General features: G+C 37.3%; 1 protein-coding gene across 1 annotated transcript in view; it reads left to right on the top strand.

Annotated features, from left to right (window-relative positions):
- Positions 1 to 17,373, top strand: part of LOC150076576 (ras-like GTP-binding protein RHO) — a 103,520-nt gene extending 86,147 nt beyond the window's left edge. Inside the window, exons 4-5 of the mRNA XM_090387989.1 lie at positions 3,838 to 4,020; positions 16,484 to 17,373. Of these exons, the coding sequence (XP_090244115.1) occupies positions 3,838 to 4,020; positions 16,484 to 16,522 (222 nt within the window). The 3' untranslated portion in view covers positions 16,523 to 17,373. The remainder of the gene's footprint in view (positions 1 to 3,837; positions 4,021 to 16,483) is intronic.

The following is a 17,373-nucleotide window of genomic DNA, read 5'->3' as shown; positions in this document are numbered from 1 at the left end:
CTTGTAGATGTGGGATAACAAGCTAATTGGTCTATAATTTCCAATTTCTGATTTATCTCCTTTCTTATGCAGCAAAACTATGATTGCATTATTCCACTGCTTAGGCGTCACACCTTTTCTAATGCACTTAGTGAAGAGCCTTGCCAGTTTTTGTGTTATGTCTCTTCCTCCCAATTTTAACAACTCTACAGTAACTTCATCTTCCCCCGGGGCTTTCTGATTCTTCATTTTCTTCAATGCATGTTCTACCTCATCAGGAAGAATATTGGGTATGTCGTATGTGTTGCTACTTTGCAATCCATCTTCCCCACTGCTGGCATCATTCCCCTGCTCCTTGTATAATTCTCTATAGTAGTCTTCTGCTATTTGAATTATGCCTTCTCTGCTGTTTATAAGTACACCATCGCTATTCTTCAGTTTCAGTATCATTTGTCTTTCTGTATTACTGCTCATGGCTGCTGATTTAAATCCTTTGTTTTCCCTTAATGCTTGTTCTACTTTTCTTGTGTTAAATCTTCTTATGTCCTCTCTGAGTCTCTTTCTAATGGCTTTGCATAACTCAGTATACTCAATTTTCTCCCTGTCAGTGTTTTTCTTGCTTTTCATTTGTCGTCTTCGGTTCATCATGACAAGTGTTTCTTGACTAATTTTTTCTTCTTTGGATTTCTTTTTCCCTATAGGTTTCTTGGGCTTTATCACTTTCAAAAAGTTGTAATATTCCTCGTCGATATCTTGGTCCTCAGCAGTCTGCAGAAGCTCATACTTGTTCTTAAGTTCCAGTACATACTGCTTTTTCTCATCTTCTGTTATCTCAAAGACCTTTGTATTATTTACTCGAGTCAGTTTTTTCCTTTCCTTTCCTACATCTATATCAAGTGTACATCTTACCATTCTGTGATCACTTCCAACATTTACCTTATTCAGGACGGTGACATCATTCACAATATATCTTCTATTAGTGAGGATAAAGTCGATTTCATTAGTAGTTAATCCATTTGGACTCTTCCATGTCCACTTTCTGTTCACCCTTTTCTTGAAAAAAGTGTTCATTACTGACAGTCCTTGAGATTCTGCAAATTCCACAAGTCTTTCACCTCTTTCATTTCTTTCACCAATTCCAAAATTTCCTATAGTTCCCCTTTCTGTGCTGTTTTGTCTTTTTCCAACCTTAGCATTGAAGTCTCCCATAATAATAGTGTAGTGGGTTTTCTGCTCATCTAGAAGACTCAATTTCAGTGTACATTTCTTCAACCTCTTCATCATCATGGCTCGATGTTGGTGCATAAATCATTATAATCTTTAGCTTGTATCTCTTAGAAATCTTTAGTATTAGTCTTGACACTCTTGGTGATGTACTTTTGAATTCCAAAATGTTGTTTTTAAAATCTTTATGGACCAGAAACCCAATTCCACCTTCACTCCTTTCACTGTTTCCATTGGAGTACAGCAGATTTCCACTTGATAAACTTATAAGTGATTCATTTCTTCTTCTTGTTTCAGCCAAACCGATGATATTCCAATTCACATTTTCTAATTCCTTTTCCAGCTCTAATATCCTGTCTTCACCGATGAGTGTTCTTACATTATAACAGGCCGAGTTCAGTTTCCGTGCATGGCAGCCTGGTCGTACCCAGAGATTCTTAGCACCCTCTGCTTCCACTCTAATCCTCTCGCTGCCGTAAGAGGGAGAGTGAAAGCTGCTGGGGACTGAGGGCCATTTGTTTCGTCGTGCTTTCATATTGCTGGAGGGGTTGGTCTTTTCCTCTTCATGCTGACCAGGCATCTTGAAGAGAACCACTCTACACGTTCGTTGCCACCTAAGTGACGTAACAGGGCTTACCATCGAGAAGGTGTGCATGAGTGGATTTTAGGGAGGCAGGCCAACCGGACTTCTCCTAAATCTTCTGTAATAGAGAGATATTGGATCCATCAGTGTTTTAGGCTGAGTGTCTGATAACACACAGGATACCTGTTCCCCTCTAAGCCCCTAGCAGTCATACCCTGGTCCTATTCCACCTATCCTTTTTTTGCACACAATATATTTCCCGTTTTCCTGACAGTACAGTCACCGGTAAAAACATGCTCCTATGGGATCAGCTCATTCTGTCTTGGAGTTTTGCTACTGTATTGCCTGGTGATCAAGTGGAAGATCACCAGTATCAGTTATGAGAAATCAATAGATGATATTTCATAATTGAATGAATTAATAGTCTTAAGTGTGCTTGTTAGTGGAAAGTAACCACTAATGATATGAGTATAACTGATTATTCTCATCACTATATGCACTGCCTTGCAAAATAGGAACTAAATAAGCAAAGATGTCAGTAGGATGGTAGCCTGCTTGTGTCATGACAGGAATGAATGTAAGAATTTGCTTGAGAATAGAAAACAGTCTGCATTGTGTGTAGATAAATGAAGTTTCATGAAAAATAAACTCTGCAGACATAACTTGTACATATAACCCCAGTTTCTCTTTAGTTTGAATTCTTGGCAACAACACGAAGATTAATAAATTTTTTACTAGTTAAATAAAAAAAAAAAATAAAATAAGTAAGTAAACAAATTTGTTTTATTCTCGAAACAGCTAATACCAAAACAGTTTACATATTCATTGTGACTTGCCCGCATGGAATTACAGGCATCACAATTTCTTTACTTGTGACCATGCATGCTAACTATAAGACAATGACCAGCACACAAAGAAATTTCCAAAGGTATTGATTGCTGAAATAAATCTGTAAGAAAGAGTGCCACCAGCACAGTTGCCTAGATTCTACAATACGTATAAGTAAAAATTCCCTAAAAGATAAAGTAAAATGTTATTTATTCGTAATATGATGCCTAAATTTATCTACACTTCAGATCTAGAAGTATAATTGAATTACTTGCTATAATTGTATCAAGTAACATAAAAAGATGTAGACGATGTCATTGCACTTTTATTTTTTTTTATTATTAATAAAATTTTTTTTTTGTTTGCATTTACATATGATATGGTAGAATGCCAGTTATCTAGGGCTTGGTGATCCTTTGGGTTGGGTTGTGTTAATTATGGTCCCAGATATGTTTCTTTTTTTTGGTAATTAAAAAAAAGTATATAATTTGACTTCATAGCAAAATTACTTATTTGAAAAATGTTTAGTTATTTTTTATGTTTAGGGATATGAACATGTCCATTTTTTTTAAGTGATAGTCATTTTACTTTTACATGAAATATATATGACCTATAATCCCAATAAAATATCATTTGGCTGAATTGAAAAACATGGTTAATCCAATTAACCATGTTTTTCAATTAAGTGTTTTTTTTTTTAGGCTGTAGCTTTCCTCAGTTACTACAGATAATTGACACTTTACTGTATTGTCAAATGTGGGCATTTGGGTAATCAAGTTAAAATAAGAATGAATTAATATTTATAAGCATTTATATACAAGGTTTTTATTTTCACAAATTTTCAGAATTCTGTGGAACTCTACTCTATAGAGCTCAGTACACTTTCCCCCACTAGCCTATAATCACTTGGAAAACTTGTTCCTTGAAGAGTTAATGTTATGAATGATAGACATCTTTCTTTATTGTAATGTATGTGTGAAGAGCAGTAGTTTCTACTTTTGCTTAATTCTGTTATTGTATGAGAATCTACTTTTAAAATTGTATTTCCTGTTGATATCTCATGTTTCAAAATTTAATTTCATGTTTTTAGTTTCATTTCAACCTTAGTTTCATGTTTTCTTTTATTCATATTCACTGTATTTCCAAACAGATTTTTATTTAATTTATATCACTCAGAATATAGTTAATTTATGTAAGTTAAATTTTATTTTCTAAATTTTTAGGACCTCAGAAATGACCCTCACACAATTAAGGAATTGGCAAAGATGAAACAAAAACCAGTAACACCAGAAGAGGGCAGGACTATGGCAGAAAAGATCAATGCTTATGGTTATTTGGAGTGTTCTGCCAAGACCAAGGAAGGAGTAAGGGAGGTATTTGAAACAGCTACCAGGGCAGCACTACAGGTAACTTTCAGTACTACTGCTATTTTTGCTGTTTTAATAACTTTTCCACTTAATAATAATTTCAGTAAAAATGTGCATCAAACATACAGGTTGAGATGTGCTTACAATGCATAAAAGTTATGCCCTATGACTATGTGCTCAATATTTATTTTCCACATGACTGGAAAATAAATTAGTGCACCGGAATTACAGAACCTTTGTTGAATATATATTTTTCCTCTAAAAAGAATTTCAGTAACATTTATTGATCAGGTACAGGCAGTCTCATGGCTGGAATACAGTGATCGGTTTCTTCACAAGTAATTTTAATAAAATAAATTGATTCTCACACATAGGAAACCTCTCATAACATGAATATTCTGAAGCCCTCCTATGTATTGAAATTATGCATTTTCTTAGTTAATAAAATAAAAGTACAGTTGTAAAAATTACTACTGTATTTTTTTTAAAACCTTATATTTTGTGACGATTCCTTAGGTTATCTTGACTTTTCAAGCATTTTTCTAGCTGAAGTTTAAAAAAAAAATGCTATTGAAATTTAAAGTTTTTTAATACTTTCTTCTTATTTTTATTTATTTGTTATTATTTTATTATTATTTTTTTCGGTATTAATTTAATACTTGGCCAAGGTATTTTCTTTAATTCAAGATTCAAATTGGTGCCATCTTTGGGAATACTCATCACTTCAGAATAAATGTGATGAACATAGATGTTCAACAATGTATAAATAGCTTACATTTACAATAATTTATGGAGTTCCTCCCCAATTGGACATTTTCACCGTGCAAGTACATTTGAAGTGGACTGATTCTGGGGCGCCTCCGTAGCCAGGTGGGAAGGAGCAGCAGTGCGTAGCACACGCTTCTTGATTAGACCGGGGTTCGAGCCCGTCACCACCAAATACGGAGGATGCGGAAAGGTCAGGGAATGACCACCGCATATCCCGGAGCAATATGGCCTTAGTTGCTAATGCTCCTAAAAAAAAAAAAAAACCAAAAAGACTGATTCTGGAATGGAGAAGGAACACTTCTAGTCCCAATAGTTTGAGGTCAATCTGTAGAGGCATTCAGGATGGTGCCTCCGTAGCCAGGTGGGCAGGAGCAGCAGTATGTAGCACACGCTTCTTGATTAAACCGGGGTTCGAGCCCGTGATCACCAAATGCGGAGGGTGCGGAAAGGTCAGGGAATGACCACCGCATATCCCTGGAGCAATATGGCCTTAGTTGCTAATGCTCCTGAAAACCAAATAACAACAGCAGCAGCAGCATTCAGGACTTCGAGGTGTTTTGAAAATCTTCAAGTCATCTGCATATAAGGGTAAGGCTTTATGCAGAGAGGAAATGATCTAGGGCAGCTGCAGTGCATGTCAGAAAGATTTCCCCCATCCCTCAGAAGGGAAGTTCCATCATTAGTAATTTCTGGTTTTGTTGAATATTTTTGGAGCAGGTCAATAAACAAAGTGCCCTCCTTCTGGTACTATAATATTTGTTGGGGCAGTTAGTGGCATGGACTAGATCGGAATATCAGTTAGTGGCATGGACTAGATCTTGTTTTGATAAAGAATAGTGGAGAGTTTTTGAGAAGTATGTCTAGTTAGTCCAGTTATGAAGTGGAATTATCAAGTAAATAATTCCAGAAGAGCTAATTAAATAGAATTCTTTTTGAGCCTATAAGCGTTCTCAGCTTTAATTTTTTTTCAGGTGTAAATTCAGTGCAAATTAGTGAAGCATACATTTTGTTTTCACAAGTGCTTGATCTCTGCTATTCTTAGCAGTGCAAGCCTTACAATGCATTCTTCTTCTTCCTACAGAAATGAATTATGCCATGCCCAAATATGGCACATTATGGCCTTAGTTGCCAATGTGGCATAAAACACCAAACAACCAACCACACCCAGATAAGTGGACAATTTTCTTATAATTAAAGGTTTAAAAAATCTAATAATACTTTGGGGGGGGGGGCAACATTTCCTAGTGTAATGGTGATTGTGCACTAATCATAAGGTTAAACTTGGTATTTGAGGTGCTTCCTAAATACCCTATAGGTACATTCTTTGGCAAAGAGTTGCTTAATTTCAGCAGAGAACAAAGGTTTCATCCAATGATAGATTTGAACAGGTTTGGTTGCACCCTTTTGAGCAGTTAATTTGAGTTGACTTGTGCTTAGGAATTCTGTAGAATATCATTTCGGTCAGTGGATTTGAGTAGTTCAAATATCAGTTGTTCCCTGATAAACTTAATGGAGAATATTATTGAGGTTTTTTTATGGTGGTGGATTCAGAGCTAGGTGAAAACTCTGATGGAAGTGATCAGTACACATGAAGGAATTATCAATGGTTGAGACTCCCTCCAGGTTATGGAAGATGAGACCAGGTGTTGAAATACTTTTGTGGGTGAAGTGGGAAGTAAATTAAGACAAAGAGATGCAAACAACCAAATTAGCTTTTTCTCATCGGCACATCTGAGAAGCCGACCGGGCTAGCCAGGTGGGTAAAGTGCCTGCCTGGCAACCCAAAGGTCGTGGGTTCGAATACTGCCTCAGGCTTGGATCAAAGACTGCAAAAACCTTGGGAGGTACTTATGGCCACAGAAGCCGATGTGCCAACAACTACCAAAAAAAAAAAAAAAACCCATCTGAGAAGCAGGAAATGATGCACCAAAACACCTGATCTGATACAGTGAGCCAGCTCGACACAGTGCTATAATTTCTCCTCCCCCCCAACACAGTACAATTGTTGGGGGGGAGATAACTTGCAGTGAGAGGTTTAGAGATTGGTATTATAATGGTTAAATGATCCAAAGAAATGAATTTTCATATATCTTATATACTTTATCTGATCCCCCCCCTCCAAATGGTGCCTCCATGTGCAGGAGCAGCAGTGCGTAGCACGCTTCTTGATTAGACCAGGACTATCAAATACAGAGGATGCGGAAAAGTCAGGGAATGACCACCGCATATCCCCCCGAGCAATATGGCCTTAGTTGCCAATGCTCCTAAAAACCAAATAACAATCCCCTCCCCGGTTGTCTAGTTGCCAAGCTTTGCAGATAGCATCTTTTATACTGACACAGATAAGCATGCCTAACCAATCTGGTTGCTTCTCTGAACCCTCTAGCTGTGTGTGTGTGTTTTCCAGGCTCACTATTAGAATTTACCAGAATTTGGTGTAAACAGGTGACCAGCGGTGGGATCACAGAATGCTGTGCTTATGAGAACACCTACCAACTTAGTTGGTAGGTGTTCTTATGAGAGTGGTTTCCAGAATTGACTATCTCTGGAAAAGGTTACACACAAACTACTGATGAAGGTCACATAGTTCATTTTACTCTTTCCAGCTCAGTATTCTGCACGTCACAAGCTCAGTTCTCTTGAAGTGGTCAGTAATGATATATCCATTTACCACCAGCCCCTCAGTTCATAGAGTTTGGCCACTTGCAGCAGAAATAAATAAAAATAAATAAATAATAAAAAATAAAAAAAATAACTGTTTGTACAGTTTGTAAATATTTTAGCCCTGCTCTTTCAGATGCAATAATATTCCTCGTATTATGGAACCCGAAGCAAAATGCTCTCTCCCTAGTAACTTATGTAAATAATTACAGTGATATTTATTTGACCTCAAGAATGCGAGTCACATGGTAGTAGTGACATGTGATGCAAGAAAGTGTATGAGCTTATGCAGCATCGGCCAAAAAAAAAAAAAAAAAAAAAAATTTACAGAACAATTCCCTCTAAATGTTTGTCCACTTCCTCCTTAAATTTATTTAATCTATCAACTTCCACGACAGATGGAAGTTTGTTCCAGCAATTAACCACCCGCTGGCTAAAGGCAAATTTCCGCACATCTATTCTACATGTCTTTCCTCAATTTGAATTTATGTCCCCTCAGGTTTGTAATCTGAACAAGCGGAAGAATCCCATCAGAATTCAGCGTGCTCAACCCATTCAAGGCCGTATACACTTCAGTCAGATCACCTCGCAGGTGCCTAGACTCCAGCCGCTGCAATTTGCAGAACTTAAGCCTCTCTTGGTAAGAGGATCTCTTCATTCCCCTCACCAATCTTGTTGCCGTTCTCTGTACATGCTCGAGCAAACCTACATCCTTCCTAAAATGAGGCCTCCAAATCTGTACGCATCCCTGCTAGCAAAATTCCTATATATCATTGACAAAACCCCATGACCTGCCCTGGCAGCCTGTCTGCATTGCTCAGAAAACTTCATATCTGACTGCACAATTACTCCCAGGTCTTTTTCATTTTTTACCACCTTAAGTGTAGTACCACACAGTTGGTACATTTCTCTGGGGTTACTTCTACCCATATGTAGTACTTTGCATTTGTCCAGGTTAAACTTCAGTTGCCACTTTTCAGACCATCTGCCCAAATTTTCTAGATCCTGTTGCAGTAGCACACTGCCATTACTGTCATTAACAATCCTGCCAACCTTTGTATCATCTCTAAACTTCAACCCTAAGCCTGATATACCTTCATCAATATCATTGATAAATATACAAAACAGTGGACCCAACACCAAACCCTGTGGGACTAATAACATTAGTCCACAAAGAGCAGCACCCATTGATTACCACCCTGTCTTCTCCCACTCGACCATCCTTTATCCATTGTAGCAATTTACCCTTAATACCATTCTGCTCCAATTTGTACAGTCTTCCATGCGCAACAGTGTCAAAAGCTTTATTGAAATCCAAGTATATGATATCAAAACTTATTTTTTGCATCCAGTTCCTTTGTAACCACATCATAATAACCATTCAAATTTGTCAGAAAAGACTTTCCCTTAACAAACCCATGTTGTGTCTGAATTATTGCTGCAGTCTTGTCTAGATGATCCTGCAATGCATCTTTAACCAGCGACTCCGTTATTTTACCCGGAACAGAAGTTAAACTAACTGGTCTGTAATTACTCGTGTCACCCTTTGATCTCCCTTTGTGAATTGGGAATACATTTGCAATCTCCAGTTTGTGGGGACCTCCCCTGAGTCCAAGGATGCTCTCATAATTATGGCTAAGGGTTTTCTTACTTCCTTTGCCACCTCCTTTAATATAACTGGATAGATCCCATCCACCCCAGGTGACTTTGTTTAACTTCAACAATTTCTCCTCCATTTTGCTCTTAATTATTACAAAATCATTAAGCACCCTGCTATAATTTGATAACCTTCTGGCATTTTCAAACCTTAATTCCCCATGTTTGAATGTAGATGCAAAATACTCGTTCAGGGATAATCTATGTTAACCTTAAACCAACCTAATCTATATGTCAACCTTGTGTATAAAAGCTTAATATTATATAGTCTTTCATATACAAGGTTTATAATTATTTTGCAATATAATAATTTCATTTATTTTCAGATTTTTTTATGTTGAAGTTGTTTTTTCATTTTCTGGATTTTAAGGGGGAAATATGGTAATTCTTATGGGAATCGTCATTCATAAGGAAGGTATAGTTGGTGTTAGCTGTTACCTGCTGATGTCAGTTCACGCTTACAAGCCATAGGGTGGTAAATGCTTCTTACAGAAACATTTGCCTCCTGGTTTGAAGAGTATGGAGCTTTGAAAGGCATTGCACAGAATGAATGCCCAAATTTTTAAATTATACACTTTATTCCATGTTATTTGTGCATTATAAATGATATATTGAGTCCAAGTATAAATTAGATATGACACAAACCTATTTCTTTCCAAAAGGCAAGCCCAATATAACATAATACATGCATACAACATAATTCATTATAGGTGATGAGGGCTGTTAGTCACAGAAATATTTTTCTAACACGCACACACGCAAGCATGCATGCGATATTCCATTTATATATGTATATAAGTGTATGACAATCCATTACTGTTAGTACAGTATGCATTTTTTTCCATGGCTGGTTAGCTAATACAGTCCATATTAGCTAACCAGCCATAGTTAACAGTAGTGAGAGTTCTATTTTATGCTCAGTCAGTAAGACCACAGTGCATTATTGCACAGTACTGCAGATACTTTCAGCCACTTACTGAGTGCTCTACTGTGTTATCCTGAGTTAAGTGCTACTTGCTTCCAAGTGTTGTTTACTCTGCTGTGACCTCTCTCTCTCTCTCTCTCTCTCTCTCTCTCTCTCTCTCTCTTTCAGCTATATATATATATATATTGTGTTCTAACAAACAGTCTTACCTCTGATGGCTGACAAAAGGCCAGCAAGTGATACTGTTTGACCTGACTCAAAAAAACCATTGGAAGAGTATCATGCTGGATGTTAATTTGTAAGTGTTATGGCAGCTGTGGTTGGGTGAATACTAGGTGAATATTGGTCACGTTTTAGGCCTAGCAATGGCATCAACCATTAGAACAATTTTAAAGAATGCTGAGAAGATAAAAAGAAAAACCTCTGTCATTTTTTAAAAGTAATTTGTTGGAGAAGGTGGGTAGATCAGAATCAGCCACATATGCCTGTGAGTAACCAATGGTGTTTGACCTGCAATAACCAACAAGTTCAAACATCTCGGCAATCATCACAGCATAAAAAGAGTGGTTTGTTTGTTTGTTTGTTTGTTTGGTTTTTAGGAGCATTAGCAACTAAGGCCATATTGCTCCGGGATATGCAGTGGTGGTCATGGGCTCGAACCCCACTATAATCAAGAAGCGTGTGCTATGCACTGCTGCTCCTGCCCACCCGGCTATGGAGGTGCCAAAAGTGAGTGGTGAAGCAGTAAGTACTGACCACTAAGCAGCACTTGAGTTTCCTAACATGTTCAAGGCAATTGTCAAACATGGTAACTGCCCTGTCCACCTAGTCTTCAATGTGGCACTTTATTGGAAGTGCATGCCATAATGCATCTACCAAGAAGAGAAGCATGAGTTAGGATTTAAAGCAATCACGTACCACTTTACATTCTTGGATGGTATGCTTTAGGAGATTTTAAGCCCCTGCTTATCTGCCATTTTGATATGACAGGTAATAAAAGGATATTCTAAGGAACACATGCCTGTGATTTGGATGTCAAATAAAAATGCATGGGTAACGAGACATCTTTCAGCATTAGTTCATCTCAGGTTACTGTCCAACAGTGCAGTATTATTGTGAGGAAAATGACTTGGAGAATTCTTTGATCTACTTTGCAATCTAACATAGAAATATGCAGCTTAAGCATCATACTGACTGCTGCAGCATGAAACAACTTGGAGTAGAAACAGCACCATGAACAAAACTTAACAGACTTCAAGGACAATGTACACAGGTCATAAGTACATTATATATATTCAGACTGCCTTGTTTATTCATCTATGCAGTTTCTTACCATCTGTCTCAATCTAGATGCCATCCAAAAATAAGATCATGTGATTGCAAAGTGGATACTCACCTTATACTAAAGGCAGAATACTTCATCCAAGTCCACCAAGCAGCACTTGAGTTTCCCAATATATAGATACTATCGTTATGTCATACTGCCACTTGCTGAACCTCAAACTAGTCATAGGCCACTTCCATGAGTTATGAAGACACCTGAAAAGACTCTCCACTCAGTTATGGTTGTCCAATCTGTTGCTGCATTTATCTATGCTAGTGGGTCATAATTCATCTATGCAAATTTTCCTCAAGCAGACTAGACCACATATCACAGCAAGAAAGTCAAGAGAAGCACATCTGTATGAACCAACAGATTCATCTGTAAAGATAGATCAGAGAGATTATTCATTAAAGATATCCATATTAATCAGTATCTGTTGTTTCCTAAAAACTGCCATAGCAGACTCCCTAAATGCAAAAAATATTCTTTTGGCCCAATTAGCCAATGTTCAGCTGTTAGCAAAAGATGGAGCTCTCAGACATTCAATGTTATGAAGGGCATCAGAAACATTGTAGCCTTGGAGGAAGTGACAACCAACTGTATGAACAGTAGCTGGAAGAAACTGGATGTGACTTTAGGGATTTAAAGAGAATGAAGCAGTGTTTGCCAATAACACTGCTTAGCTTGCCACCCAACTAGTAATGGACAAAGTTGGCATCAATAGCATGCAGGAGCTACTCATTGTCCTTGGCATTCTGCCGATGACATAATGACTCCACAGATGATGATACACCTGATAAAAACCTCACAAAAGGTTCTGGCAATTTTGACCAAAGCTTATTTCATAGAAAATTTCCCTATTGCCTATACATTAATGTTAGAACTCTTACCTTTTATATAATTTTGTATATTCCTGCAAGTAGTAATAGTTATTTTTCAGTTCACAACAGTGCAGTGAAGAGTTGCTGTTGATCACCTGATACAAAGAACTGCCCAGTTCTTTGCATCAGGAAGAAGTTTAGAGGCCTTCTTCTCAAAGAAGTATGTGCCACAACCTGGCCAGTTTTCCTGCCTGTTACTCCATTCTTCTTTCCCAGTGCTGTCAAGTTTGCTATGCTCAGGGTTTGCAGCATGCAATGGTGAATATGCTAACCTGTTGTGCAAGATTGGGCAATTAAGTTTTGAGAGGCAATTTGAAAAATATTTTTAATTGAAGAAAATTTGCATATTAGTGACTTCAAAGTGCTTTCATCTGGATTGTATGCACTTGGTATAGGGCTTCTGCCATTGTTCCTAAGAGTTCTGGTAAATCTGCATTTTTGGTGTATTTAAAATGTTTTTCACATTAATTTTAATGTCTTCAAAATCCACAAAATGACTTTCTTTGAGAAAAATTTTCAAGCCAGCCAAGGTAGGTAGATCAGGGGGAATAGTGGATGATCCATCATAGTAACTTGTTTAATGCTAAATATGTGGTTAGCAAACCAAAGTATAAGAAGATGTGTTATCATGATAATTTGTGGTATGTAATGTGTCTTTACATACCACATACTTACTAACAATGCAGAGGAAAAAAGGAGATATGGAAAATATGGTACTTGATCCCCTCCCTTCTAACAAATACATTTTTCTTTTAATTTAGTTAGTCGTCATCAGTCACGCACGCACGCACACACACAGCCAGGGGGCTACTTTTGCATATTTTGTTTTTATAAATCAATTCATGTAGATTCTGTTCTGGTATTGCAATAACTATTTTGAACATTGAAACTCTGGGTCCCAAATAAGGCATAATTATGGTCTTTTGATGAAGATGAAATAGGATGACTTCTTTCTATCCTTTAGTTATTAATGAATCTTTACCCTCCCAATTTTTACCAAAGCTTACCTGTATAGAAAATTTTCTTATTGCCTGTACATCAATGGTAGATCTTACCTTTTATATAATTCCTGCAAATAGTAATAGTTATTTTTCAGTTCTGCTTTCTCTTATTTTCTCTGGACCTGGCACTTGTGTACAAAAACACACATTACATAATCTATCCTCATTTTCCAAACTTGATATTTAGTAGTAATAGTAGTTGGTATATGATGCAAGAAAGCAAGTTTATTAAGCATCAGCAAAAAAAAAAAAACCCACCCTCAAACACCACTTGTCCATAACCTCCAATAATTTGTCTAGTTCTTTCTTCAGTTTATTCAAACTACCCACTTCCATGATAAAAAATTAAAGTTTGTTCCAACGGTCAACCACTCACTGGCTAAAGGAACCAAACCTTAACGTATCTGTTCTGAAAACATCCTTCAACTTGTGCCCTCACCGTGTGTGTGTGTGTGTGTGTGTGTGTGTGTGTATATAGTCTCAGCAAGAGAAAGAATGTCATCATTTAGCTTGCTCAGTCCATTCAAAGCCTCAAATACATTAATCAAAATGCCTTGCTGGCACCTAGTCTCCAGATACTGTAATTTGCAGACCACCCTTTTGTTTTCTTAACCAATATCATTGCCCTTCTCTGTCCCATTCCAGCAGATCTACCTACTTCCTAAAACGAAGCCTCCCAGACCTGTATGCAGCCTAACCATTGCCTTGTACAATGGGATAATCACCTCTTCATCCCTTCTAGCAAAATTGCAAAACATCATGAGCTGTCCCGGCAGCTTGTCAGCATTGCTCAGAGAACTTCATATCTGAATGCACAGTTACCCTCAGGTCTTTCATTTTTTACTATCCTCAGTGTAGTACTACACAGTTCGTATGTTACTTTGGGGTTACCACTAATCATATACTTTGCATTTATCAATGTTAAACTCCAATTGCCATTTCTTAGCTCATCTGCGTAACTTTTCTAGATCCTGTTGCAGTAGCATACAGTCATTACTGTCACTAACCACCCTGCCCACCTTTGTATCACCTGAATCATTTTTGTCGACTTTGAGGGTACTTTTGATTCCCTCTCGTGGAAAAGTGCTCTCGAACATCTCTGCACCGGCCACTGCCCTCAACAACTTATCTTCTCTTCAGAGATTACTTCAACAACCGGCATGTGCTTGTGAAATCAAAATTCTGTCAGGTCTCCAGGAAGGTGTATTGAGGGTGTCCCCAGAGGTCTATCTTGGGGCCCCCTCATCCTCATATGGAACACTGTCCTTCAGGAGTGGATTTTCAGACCTTTTGATAACACCAAAATAATTGCTTGTGCCGACGATGTAACCATTTTGATCAGTGATCACTCTTGTGCAGCTATCAAAGTTTCTGCTAATGCTGTTCTTGCAGATCTTTATGGTTGGACTCTAGACAAACTATCCACCAGTGCTTCGAAGATAAACAATTTTTGGCTCCAAATTAAATATTCAACACCACCACAAGTCAAAGTTAATGTTCGACTCCCAATTGTCACGGAAACCAATTGTGTGTGATTATGGACTGTAGACTGAATTATTTCTTGCACCTTATTCATGTAACTGCTAAAATTAGAAACTTTACTGGTGCCATCATGAAGGTCTTTAGAACTGACTGGGTTTCTCGTGTCAGACCATGCAAGTTTATTACAATGCAGTCTTCCTCGCTATGGCAACTTATGTGGCGCCTCCGTAGCTAGGTGGGAAGGAGCAGCAGTGCGTAGCACACGCTTCTTGATTAGACCGGGGTTCAAGCCTGTAACCACCAAATATGGAGGATGCGGAAAGGTCAGGGAATGACCACCGGAGCAATATAGTTGCTAATGCTCCTAAAAAAAAACCAAATAACAAATACCAAGCAACTTATGCTGCTCGCACATGGTTCCACAGGGCAAAACTAGCTAGTTTAGAGAGAACTATGCTCCTCAGTATGCAAAAACGATATCTACACCACCATTACAGGTTATTGCTGGCACGTTGCCCTTGGACCTACACCTAATATACAGAGGCCTCTGCTTTTGCATTGAGACAGATTCCAACTGAATTTTTGAATATCATCATAGATCCTCAAACAGACATTGAGTGTGAAAGAGCTAGGTGTTGGAACGATCTTTTAAATATATAGCAAACATGTTGAGACACCACATCTCTAGGTACTGTCACTAAAGAATTTTTTCCTGAAGTTACCTTCATGTCAAGCAAGAAAATTAAAACCTGGTTCTCTATGGACCTGCGCACTTATTTATTAACAGGACATCGATCACTAAATGAGAAATTATACAAATTTAGGTTATCCCAAATTGACCTGTGCTTGTGGTAGAATTGAAAACACATCCTCTGTGAGTGTCAACTGTACGACAACACAAGAGATGGTTTATCCAAGTCAGTTGACAATTTCTGCCGGTCTTAGTTCAAAACATTAACGCTTTTCATGCTCTCCAACTGTTTGCCCATGATGTCTTTGCTAGAAGACTATCTCTAACTTCTGACTTAAATAGTGAAACTTCTGTTCCCATGGACACTTCAACAACTACAGCTTCAACTGTACCTACAACAACTGTGGCTTCATCGACCACTGCTGCATCTACTATATCATCAGAAATCAGTGCATCACCCGAAACAGTGTAAACTCGGGCTGCAACAACTACATTTGGTATGGGTGGTACAGAAGAACTCATACCAAATGTAGTTGGTATGAGTTCTTCTGTACCACCCTCCCTATCTTCTGAGGAGGGACAATAAAGTACACAGGCAAGATAGACATTCAGCTTGGTTCCATGGCTATTTAGTGTATGGTGCACAAACTATCCTGTGGCCCCTACTCACATGATGTTCCCCTCTCTTGTATATATTATATGTACGACTGTGTATATATTTAGTCTTGTATATGTATTATGTGATATACGTGTGTGTTTTGCTCAGTAATGGTTTTCATAGTACTTTCTCAAATTCTGAGGACTTTAATGAGATGTAAGCCTGTAGAACATGTTCCACAGGCTTATATCTCATAAGTCCTCAGAATTATTTTCTAAATTTACTCTACAGTTTGTAAAATTTGTTAGAACTGCCAAGGTTGGTTTTCCTAAAGCTAATTTTATATTTTTAACTGTTAAATGTAATAGTTATCTGTAATTAAATTGTTTATTTATCACTTTTCTGTCTGTTATATTAATTTCTCTTGATTTGAAATGTCTTCATCTAAAAGTATTTCATTATCCTATTCTCATTTAACATTATATGAAGTGTTTAATTATTTTTCCCTTCCATAGGTGAAAAGGAAGAAGAAGAAAGTGTGTGTTTTGTTTTGAAAGATCTTACTGAGTCAGTCCTAAAAACAGTGGTATATTCTGCCATACCTCACACTATTCTGGTGGTCATCCAGACCAAGTCTCTGTTTGGCTTTCTGTCTTATCTGTGTGGTCTCTGAATTGTGTAATGGTGAGAGACCTAAAGATCTTTCTTTATGGAAGAAGAGTTGAAAAATGAAGCATGGTCACAAATTTGAATAAACAGTGAGAATTTCTTGCATTTATAAAGGCGTGCACAATGTGAAAAATGGTACACTTATTTCTATATAATGATGATGTTAAGCTTTTTTTTTTATGCTACTCAGTTATAGAATGCGTGTTAATTTTAATATATTTTTGCACTATGCTCGAAGGAGTCGTACATTTAATAGTTGGATATATCATTCTGTATCGGCTGAATTTCAGTATATGTAAGCAAAAGTCTTACTAGAAAGTCCATTTATCCATCCATTTTCCATAATGCTGTGTAGTCCTTGTATTTTAAATGTTGATGTGTTATCAGTCCCATAAAATGTAACTCATATTCTCAATTTCAAAATTGTGTGTGTATGTATATGGTGCAATGCAGAACTAGTAAATTTTTCTCCATCCCATTCCAGCCTCATTATGTATTGGAAGGCTTTAAAATAAACTGATTCGGAAGAACAGTTAATCAATTTCTTGCTATAATTGTCATGAACTATAATAGCATTTTTACTGAGAAACAGTATTTTTTTGTGTGTGTTGTATGGGTGGGTGGTTCTGGAGACAATGTAGTACCAATAGCAGTTTTGTAAAGAATTTCATATGAAAAATTTTATGAGCCTCATGTTTTATGAACATAAGTACAAGTGCATTGTACTTCAATATTC

This window comes from Mastigoproctus giganteus, chromosome 13, assembly GCF_048544385.1.
Source record: "Mastigoproctus giganteus isolate SK-2022 chromosome 13, ASM4854438v1, whole genome shotgun sequence".
NCBI classification, from domain to species: Eukaryota; Metazoa; Arthropoda; class Arachnida; order Uropygi; family Thelyphonidae; genus Mastigoproctus; species Mastigoproctus giganteus.
This window is presented reverse-complemented; position numbering and strand designations above follow the sequence as displayed.